The sequence below is a fragment of the Elephas maximus genome, chromosome 3, assembly GCF_024166365.1.
Source record: "Elephas maximus indicus isolate mEleMax1 chromosome 3, mEleMax1 primary haplotype, whole genome shotgun sequence".
In the NCBI taxonomy this organism is placed as follows: domain Eukaryota; kingdom Metazoa; phylum Chordata; class Mammalia; order Proboscidea; family Elephantidae; genus Elephas; species Elephas maximus.
Window position 1 is genome coordinate 88,901,401 of NC_064821.1, and position 10,419 is coordinate 88,911,819.

Sequence of the window (10,419 nt, forward strand, 5' to 3'; positions counted from 1 at the left end):
TGTTCGCGACTACGGTGAGTATGCCGCACTTCCGGCCAGATCGCCGGATATCCGCTTAGTGACCCTTACAAGTCCTTTTTGATCCCGAGTCTGGATCGCTGCAGCTGTTGCTGCTGTTCTTGAATCCAGAAGCGGAGCCGGACATGGGGCTGGAGGACAAGCTAGAGATGCTGACGGCGTCCGGAGATCCTAAGGAGGTAAGGCAAGACTATCGACTCGACCCTCTTCACTGGCCTGAGGCCCCGGACCTAACCCGCCAAAACACGGCTGGGGCCCGCTTGGGCCTAGTTTCTCTCCAGGTTCGGGAGAGAGCTAGTTCTCTTAACCCTTAAAAACTCGCCGAGTGGTCTTGGGCAAGTCGATGACTAGTTTTTCTCTAGACTTCCCCATTCCATGAACGTGATGAAGGTTTAACGTGATCGAAAACGGCCGTGTCGACTAACCTTTCGTAAAAATATGTATTTCTATAGGATATATTTCTAGTTAGGTGTTCTGAGGCTCAGGTTTGACAGGTGTTCTAAGGTAAAAACATTATAAAGCTTAGTAAAGCACAAAGAAAGGTTTTACTTGGCATATATTCAGAGGCAAAAATAGGAAACGGAGAAGCATGCTGCCAGAGCCATGTCTCCCCGAGTTCAAGGAATATTACAGAGTAGACAGAAGTGGGAAAATGGACAAGCATGCTGCCAGAGCCATGTCTGTCCGAGTCCAAAAAAAATTACAGAATAAGCAAAAGTGGGAAAACGGACAAGTATGCTGCTAAAGCCATGTCTGCCCAAGTCCGAGGAACTTTACAGAATCATCAGTACATATTAACATTAAAGATGAGCAAAACCATTGAAAGATTCACCTTTCACAGATTGGTTTGAAACTACTAAATCTCCATGATTTCAATTGTCTTTCTCAGTAATCATTGGTACAGGTTTTAGTAATGACAGTCAGGAGGGTCTTCATTGGACCAACAAATGTTATTCACTAAGTGGTAATAGAAAAAGATGCGAGTGGAAAGCTTTTTGTGTTCTGTTTGATTGGTTTGTATGAAAGGTTCCTAAAAGATATTTTTCAAGATTGTCCTAGCTGTTGTCTTTACACCTGGGGGCCTCGTTGATGTGTCATTGTGAGTCCTTGTGAGCTTAGCTCCAGCTAAGTCACATTCTGGGACAAGAAATAATGGCTCCAGTATTATTCCAGAAGTCACAGGTCTGGGGAGCAAACAGACCAACTCTAGCCCTCACCCGAGCTCAGGTCATGAATCCCCACCACATCTTTTTACGGAAGTTTGGGAGATAAGGCCTTGCTAGTTCCTGCGAACAAGTTGTTTTTTTTTAGAGGAGAGAAGTCTTTGGGGACTATGTAGGAGTGTGCACTCTAATAAAAAACCAAAACCAAACCCACTGCTGTCGAGTCGATTCTGACTTATAGCAACTGTATAGGACAGAGTAGAACTGCCCCGTAGAGTTTCCAAGGAGCACCTGGCAGATTTGAACTGCAAACCTCTTGGTTAACAGCCGTAGCACTTAACCACTACAGCAGTAGGGCTTCTGTGCACTATAATACTGTGGTGAAATTGGGAGGTCCTTCCTAGAGTAAGAACGCAGATATTATAATAACAACCGGTATTTATTGATTGCCTACTACCAAGCATTTAATATGTACTAAGTTTTTTAATCCACACAATATTCCTGTGAGATACCGTACCAACCCTTTGCGTCGATTCCGACTCGTAGCGACCCTATAGGACAGAGTAGAACTGTCCTATAGGGTATCCAAGGAGCGCCTGGTGGATTCAAACTGCCGAACTTTTGGTTAGCAGCCAAACTCTTCACCGCTGCACCACCAGGGTTTCTTCCTGTGAGATACGTATTTAAAAAAAAGAAAAAAACATTGCTGGCGAGTCAATTCTGACTTCTAGCGACCCTGTAGGACAGAGTAGAACTGTCCTATAGGGTTTCCAAGGAGCACCTGCTGAATTCAAACTGCCGACCTTTTGGTTAGCAGCCGAACTCTTAACCACTATGCCGCCAGGGTTTCCTGAGGTAGGTATTAAGTACTATTATTATTGCCTTTTACAGATGAGAAAACAAGCAAAAAAGTTAAATATCTTGTCTAAGAACATACAGGTAATATGTGGTGAAACCAGGACTTGAAGCCAGGCAGCATGGTTCCAGAGCCAGGATTCTCCCCTGCAGTGATACAGAGCTTTATAGTAGCCAATTAGCTTTTCGTTTCCAGTCTTATTTGCTATAGATTCCTTTGTTCTATGGTCACTTCAGATGAGCTATTCTGGGCTTATAGGTTCATAATAGCTGGAAACTTGTTTATCGCGTAATGATTTTTCCTAACCTTATTTTCTGCTAAAGTGGACTAACAATGTGGCTGGAACGGTGGGCTCAAACAGAAAAATGATTTGTGAGGATGGCTTAGGATGGTCAGTATTTCATTCTCTTCTGTATGGGGTTGCCATCAGTCCAGGGCAGACTGGAAGTGACTGGCAGGAAGGCAACTAACTAATAACAACAGTAGTCTTGTTTTCAGAAAGAAGTGGTGCCAGCCTTAGGAAGTACACCAGAAGCTCAGAAGGTCCCCACCATAATAATAGATGAGAAAAAGTAAATAAGTAGTCAGTTTCAAAATAAAGGAAGCCAGGGATTTTATGAGCAATCCATAACCGCTGAATTGTTATTATTTTTTTTAGCATGACCTTGGTTTTTCCCAGTGACTGGAAGTTGTATATGAAGTAGTCTATATCTGCTTGTATTTTTTTTCTCCAGAACAGGTCATGATATTTTTGGCATAAAATTTTCAGCGTAGTATCATTGCTAATAGGGAAATGGTATAAAAGATCTTGCTTTTAGGATATTAATTAGTTTTTGAGGGGAAACTTTTAAGTATGAATTTTTTAAAAAAGAGGTTAAGGAACCTTGCTTAATGAAAAACGGGTTTACATCCTATATAGCATTTAAAAGGGACCTAGGAAACCTTGGTAGCACAGTGGTTAAGAGCTGCGGCTGCTAACCAACACGTTGGCAGTTCAAATCTACCAGGCACTCCCTGGAAACCGAATGGGGCAGTTCTACTCTGTCTTATAGGGTTGCTGTGAGTCAGAATCAACTCCATGGCAATAGGGTTGGCTTTCTTGGTTTTTGCCAGTTGTGAGAATTAAATAGCCTAGGTTACAGTTGAACCTGCACTGCTTGAATCGTTTTCCCAAAGGGCATGGCAAGAGAAGGAAACAGATTGTGTTGGAATGTTGAAAACATAATGAGGGATTGCTAGTTCTTTTTATTTCCTTGTATCTCTTTTCCCCTTCCCCGAATGTGGACACTTTCATGCCCTGGCAGACAAATACCTTCTTTCTTTCCTTTTTTTTTTTTTGCAGGGGGGGGTTTGACTTTTTTTTTTTAATAATATTTTAGTGTGTTTTTGGTGAAAGTTTACACATTAAGTTAGGTTCCCATTCAACAATTTCCACACATTGTTCAGTGACATGGGTTGCATTCTTCACAATGTTTCTGCAGTCTGATTGTTTCTGTTCTGGTTATTCTGTTTCTAGAAATCTAGTTTCTCTGCCCACTTACCTTCACATATTTGCTTTAATATAATTGCTGACAATTTGGTTTCATATAGATTTTTTTTATATATATAATTTTTATTGTGCTTTAAGTGAAAGTTTACAAATCAAGTCAGTCTCTCATACAAAAACTTATATACACCTTGCTACACACTCCCAATTACTCTCCCCCTCATGAGACAGCCCGCTCTCTCCCTCCACTCTCTTTTTGTGTCCATTTCACTGGCTTCTAACCTCCTCCACCCCCTCATCTCCCCTCCAGGCAGGAGATGCCAACATAGTCTCAAGTGTCCACCTGATCCAAGAAGCTCACTCCTCACCAGCATCCCTCTCCAACCCATTGTCCAGTCCAATCCATGTCTGAAGAGTTGGCTTCGGGAATGGTTCCCGTCCTGGGCCAACAGAGGGTCTGAGGGCCATGACCACGGGGGTCCTTCTAGTCTCAGTCAGACCATGAAGTCTGGTCTTATGAGAATTTGGGGTCTGCATCCCACTGCTGTCCTGCTCCCTCAGGGGTTCTCAGTTGTGTTCCCTGTCAGGGCAGTCATCAGTTGTAGCCAGGCACCATCTAGTTCTTCTGGTCTCAGGATGATGTAGTCTCTGGTTCATGTGGCCCTTTCTGTCTCTTGGGCTCGTAATCGCCTTGCGTCCTTGGTGTTCTTCATTCTCCTTTGATCTAGGCGGGTTGAGACCAATTGACGCATCTTAGATGGCTGCTTGCTAGCATTTAAGACCCCAGGCGCCACTCTTCAAAGTGGGATGCAGAATGTTTTGTTAATAGATTTTCTTATGCCAGTTGACTTAGGTGTCCCCTGAAACCATGGTCCCCAGACCCCTGCACCTGCTGCGCTGGCCTTCGAAGCATTCAGTGTATTCAGGAAACTTCTTTGCTTTTGGTTTAGTCTGGTTGTGCTGACCACCCCGTATTGTGTGCTGTCTTTCCCTTCACCTAAAGCAGTTCTTATCTACTATCTAGTTAGTGAATGCCCCTCTCCCACCCTCCTACCTTCCCCCCTCTCGTAACCACAAAAGAATGTTTTCTTCTCGGTTTAAACTATTTCTCAAGTTCTTATAATAGTGGTCTTATACAATATTTGCCCTTTTGCAACTGACTAATTTCACTCAGCATAATGCCTTCCAGGTTCCTCCATGTTATGAAATGTTTCACAGATTCCTCACTGTTCTTCATCGATGCGTAGTATTCAGTTGTGTGAATATACCATAATTTATTTATCCATTCATCTGTTGATGGGCACCTTGGTTGCTTCCATCTTTTTGCTATTACCAAACAGTGCTGCATTAAACATGGGTTCATATAGATGATTTTTTAAAGGAGCGCAGTAATAACGGGAGATTTTTTCTTTATTTTATGAGCCAATCTGTTATTTAGCTAAAAGGTGATCTTGGGATAGTTTAAGGTGAAAAGTTCACCTCAGGGCCATAGTCTCGGGGAGTCCTCTAGTTTCACTGGTCCGGTAAGTCTGGACTTTTTAAGAATTTGAGGTTTGTCCCATACTTTTCTCCCATTCTGTCAGGATCCATGTGTTGCGACTCTGATTGGGACGATCAGTAGTGGTAGCAGGACACCATCTAGTTCTTCTGGTCTCAGGGTAGAAGAGGCCGTGGTTTGCATAAACCGGTTTCTTTCCAGAGTCTTAGGTTACCTTCTTTCTCTTTTGCTCCAGAAAAGTAAAGACCAATATCTTAGATGACTGTTGGTAAGCTTTTAAGACCCAGACACTACTCATCAACCTGGGATAGAGAATATAACTTTATGAACTTAATTATGCCAGTTGACTGAGTTGTCCAGGAGACTATGGTTAAACATGTTTTTTCTATCAGGTTGTTAAAACTTGCTATTCCCCAGATTCAGGTTTATGCTGATGCTCCCATGGGGCATTTTTTAACACTGTTCCCCCTCAAAGGAAGAAAACTAAATTTGAGGCTGAGTGCTTGCATCAGAAGTAAATGGGTAGGTCATGATCAAAGCGGGTAGAAATGTGGGACAGAACTTCAAATTTTCATAGAATCTAGACTTTATGGAGTCACTGAGGTTGGATGACCCCTGAAACTATTGCCTTGAGGAAATCTTTAAACTTTAAACCAAAACTCTCCCCTGAAACCATCTTTAAACCAAACGATAATTTAACTTAATTAGGAAAGAATATCTGCTATGACCATTGTATCCTTTTAAAGACTTGTCTATATTTAGGTCAAATTGACAACACCAACTCGAAAGGTTAGATGTGAAGCTTAGGGGGCAGTAAGATTGTGTTGATGATGGTGAAACAATTTAGAAAAGGATATCAAGAAAGGTGGCACAATTTGAAATGTGTAACCAATGTCACCAAATTGTTGAATTGATGTATGTTTTGCACACACAAAAAGTAGTAAATGTTAGGGCCTGATGTTCCTGAGATATAAGTGGAGTCATGTAGACTTTTAGTGCATGTATACTGACAGTCTCCTGAGAGTCTGGGAGCTCAACAAGAGCCAAAAAACAGTGACCAGAATCATCTTTAGTTAAACTCTGGCTTAAAAAAGAGTTTAGGTTTGGCCATTTGCATATTACAAATTCAAGTTCCGAGTGTTAAAAAATTGGCTTTTCCTCTTTGGCCTGACTTGGTTTGGGCTACAAGGACTAAATTTAGCTGTTTATCAAGATAAGTTATACAGTTCCCACATGAACACCTGCAGCTTGAATACGTATCAGAAAATGTCTAATTACTCTTTGTAATCCCTAAACTGAGATAACTTTCTTAAGGGTCTAAATTTAAGGGGCTCTTGTGATTAATCAGATCGTAACAGAGAGGAAGGTGCTTTTATGAAGTGTAGAGTTGTTACTAATGAAAGTGAGATGGCGTGTCTGTCCTCATTAATTACATCACCAAGGTGATGGGGAGTATATATGTCATAAAATTGCCACTGACATTTATCTTGTTTTCCTTTTGTAGGAGGAAGAGGAGGAGGAGGAACTAGTGGTAAGAACTGTCTCAGGTTTGGAACCATCTCAGTAAAAGCAGGAAGTTTGAGCTGCATGAAACTTAAAAGGAATTTTGAGGAGTCTTTGCTTGACACCTTGGATGGAATGGGGGTGAAATAAGCCTTCAGTACTTCCTTCCTGTGCATTGGAGTATTTGGGAGTGTGGGCTTAGGAAACTGAGTCTTTCTGGATTTGAGGCTTCTACTTTTTCCAGTCATGGTGCTGGGAGCAGAGCATCATCCTGAGGACCTGCCACTCAGCCATTTGCTATTCGTAGTTTAATAAAGAACTTTGGGAGGAACCCTTGTTAGGTGGTCCCACTTCATATTAACATTGCCTTTCTAGTTGGGCTGTATAGACCTGGTTCTCAGATGAGGGGAGTTAAAATTTCACAGACATGACATATCACAAAATGCATTAACAAGTAAGGCCTCCTATAGATGTACTTCAAGTTTGGCCAGGTTTCCTTTACCAACCTTGTTTTTCAGATAGGACTGAGGCTTTCAGTGCATACTGGCAACCTTGGAAGGCAGGAATGTGAAACTTTCCCCTACTACTTAGCATCAGAATTGAATGGGAGACCCCATTCTGCCGTTTCTGGCAGCAGTGTGGCTCTGCCAGCTGGCCTTCTGCACGGTAATTCAGAGGCAGCACCTTGGTTTGGTGGTTGTATTAATCAAAGGATATGGTTTGGTGGGTCTCCTCCTAAAACCCCCATTTTGTTGTTTTTCTGTGTTTATCCTTCAGGATCCCCTAACAACAGTGAGAGAGCAATGCGAGCAGCTGGAGAAATGTGTAAAGGCCCGGGAGCGGCTAGAGCTCTGTGATGAGCGTGTATCCTCCCGGTCGCAGACAGAGGAGGATTGCACAGAGGAGCTCTTGGACTTCTTGCATGCAAGGGACCACTGCGTAAGTCATCCTAAAGTCAGGAGGGGAAAGGCTTACGGTGGCCAGAGGAGACTTGCTACTGACAGTGTTTTCATCAACAAGCATTTACTGTAGGACCAATATATGCCAGGGACAGTGCTGAACATGTGACATAAATAATCTTACTCTAATCCATACCACTTCCACTGGAGATAGGTATCATTATCTCCGTTCTAAACTGTTCTTTAAAATAATTTATATCAGTCAGTGTGTCTTGTACACTGTAGTTAACAAAAAGTTTGTTTTTTGTTTTTAATGTAAAGTTGTGTTGACACTTAGTTTAACAGTAAAATGTTTTACATAAAATTATACATAGGCAAAGTTTGGTATGGTTGTTTATGGTAAAACCAATTGGGTGACCAATAAGCACATGGAAGGATTCTCAATGTCATTAGCCAACAGGGAAATGTAAATCAAAACAACAGTGAGAAACCACTTCACACCTACTTTTTCTTTACCATTGAGTTTTTTCCAACTTAATCAAGTAGAACTGTGCCCCATAGGGTTTTCAATGGCTGATTTTTTTTTTTTTTTTTTTGGAAATTGATGCCAGGTCTTCCTTCTCTGACACCTCTGGGTGGACTCGAACTTCCAGCTTTTCAGTTAACAGTTGAGTCTGTTAATCATTTACACCTCTCAGGAACTAGGATGGCTGCAACCAAATAAACAATAACAAGTGTTGCAAAGATGTGGAGAAATTGGGACCATAGACTGCTGATAGGGATATAAATTGGTAGAGCCACTGTGGAAAAGAATCTGGCAGTACCTCAAAAGATTAAACATAGAGTTACCATTAGAACCCAGTAGTTCTACTCCTGGGTATATACCCAAGAGAAATTAAAACGTGTGTCTACACAGAAACTTGTAGATAAGATTTTTTAGCAGCATGATTCGTAATAGCTAAGAAGTGGAAATAATATAACGTCCGTTAACTTGATGAATTGGTAAGTAAACCAAAAACCAAATCAGTTGCTGTCAAGTTTATTCCAACTCTTCGTGATCCCATGTATTTCAGAGTAGGATTGTGCTCCATAGTTTTTTCAATGCCTGAGGTCTTTCAGAACCATATCACCAGGGCTTTCTTCCAGGACACCTCTGGGTGGGTTCCAACCGCCAACCTTTTGGTTAGTAGCGAAGCACTTAACTATTTGTGTCACCCAGGGACTCCTGAATGGAAAATAAAGTGTATTTTATCCATTTGTTATTGTTAGCTGCCCTCAAATTGGCTCCCAACTCATGCCAACCCCGTGCACAACAGGGTGAACTGTTAACGATCCATAGATTTTCATTGACTGATTTTTCGAAGTGAATAGACAGGCTTTTCTTCTTAGTCTGCCTCTCTTAGTCTGGAAGTTCCACTAAAGCCTGTTCAGCATCAGCACAACAAAATTCTCCACTGACAGACGGGTGGTAGCTGTGCTTGAGGTGCATCGACTGGGAATTGAACCTGGTACAAAGGAATATTATTTATCAATAAAAAGAAGTACCGTTACAACATGGATGAGCCTTGAAAACATGCTAGATGAAAAGAACCTAGTCACAAAGTACCATGTTGTATGATTCCATTTATTTGAAATGTCCAGAATAGGCAAATCATGACCTTTTATTACAAGCCCTCCCAGTGATTTCCTCCCCTCCCACTTTTTATTCATTCAACAAATATTGAATAGTTTTAACAGCCGGGCATTGGATTAAGATATGAGAATGTAGATATTTAGAAATGAGACAAGTGTGGTCCTTTATTTTACTGTTTATGAGCCAACATAGGAGAGATGGGAGTAGAACAGACTATTACGAAACCATGGTAAGTCTCTTGGGTGTAACCTTTTCAGGGTGCTTTCACTACCACCCTATATAGAGTTGGTCCCCCCGCAACTTTATTTTTCTCATAGCATTTATCAGAAGTTACCTTTTTTACTTACTTAGTTTTCCTTATTACATCAGAGACAGATACTGTTTATGATGTGGAAGGTACAAGGTTTTGTGGGGAGGACAGATTTTTGTGGGGCTTATTTAAGAGAAGATTTGCAGGAAAATACATGTGAACTAAGTTCTCAAGGAAGAATAAAGCCAGGTGAAAAAAGCGGCAAAGATAGTTCGTGGTAGAAGAAAGATAACATTCAGGTAGCTGAAGGGCTCAAGTGCACTGTTGGTATGTGAAAAGGGGATTGGTGAGAAGAGGCACTGCTGTTCCGAGTCATGAAGGACCTTGTAAAAACATGACATTAGAGCTGTCAATTGATGATACTCTTTTCTTTCTCCTATCTAGGTGGCCCACAAACTCTTTAACAGCTTGAAGTAAATGTGCAGACTCATTCACACCAGACTTCATCACCTGGGCATCAGGATATTTTCTTATGGTTTTAAACATGCCATCTGTTTCTAATTCGTGTAAGTTTATGTGAACCTCATGGTTTTTGGCATAGGCAAGGAGCTTCTATGTAATTAGCAGTAACTCCATCTTAATAAAGTTCAGTGATGTTCTGACCTGCCTCTTTTGTGTGTGTGTATTTTTTTATTTTAGATGAAGGTTTACAGAACAAATTAGTTTCTCATTAATTAATACACATACTGTTTTGTGACATTGGTTGCCAACCCCATGTCATGTCTTTTTTAATTAGAAATTTTCAAACAAGATGTTAGGTGCTGTCAAGTTGGTTCCCACTCATAGCGACCCTATGTACAACAGAACGAAACACTGCCTGGTCCTGTGCCATCCTCACAATTGTTGCTCTTTGAGCCCACTGTTGAAGCCACTGTGTCAGTCCATCTCTTCGAGGGTCATCCTCTCTTTTGCTGACCCTCTACTTTACCAAGCATGATGTCCTCCAGGGACTGGTTCCTCCTGATAGCATGTCCAAAGTACGTGAGAAAAAGTCTCTCCATCGTTGCTTCTAAAGAGCATTCTGGCTGTAATTGCAAGACGGATTTGTTCTGG

At 41.5% G+C, this 10,419-nt stretch overlaps 1 protein-coding gene across 2 annotated transcripts; it reads left to right on the top strand.

Annotated features, from left to right (window-relative positions):
- The first annotated feature begins 43 nt into the window (after positions 1 to 43).
- On the top strand, positions 44 to 9,973 carry LOC126073053 (cytochrome b-c1 complex subunit 6, mitochondrial). Of its 2 annotated transcripts, XM_049879189.1 has the most exons (5): positions 134 to 197; positions 6,526 to 6,552; positions 7,043 to 7,190; positions 7,302 to 7,463; positions 9,751 to 9,973. In XM_049879189.1, exons 3-5 carry the CDS (start codon positions 7,128 to 7,130, stop codon positions 9,781 to 9,783), a joined length of 258 nt encoding a protein of 85 aa, XP_049735146.1. In that variant the 5' UTR covers positions 134 to 197; positions 6,526 to 6,552; positions 7,043 to 7,127; the 3' UTR covers positions 9,784 to 9,973. The 2 variants fall into 2 exon arrangements, with proteins under 2 accessions (XP_049735145.1, XP_049735146.1); XM_049879188.1 differs by lacking the exon at positions 7,043 to 7,190 and having other exon boundaries at positions 44 to 197.
- The last annotated feature ends 446 nt before the right edge of the window (positions 9,974 to 10,419 follow it).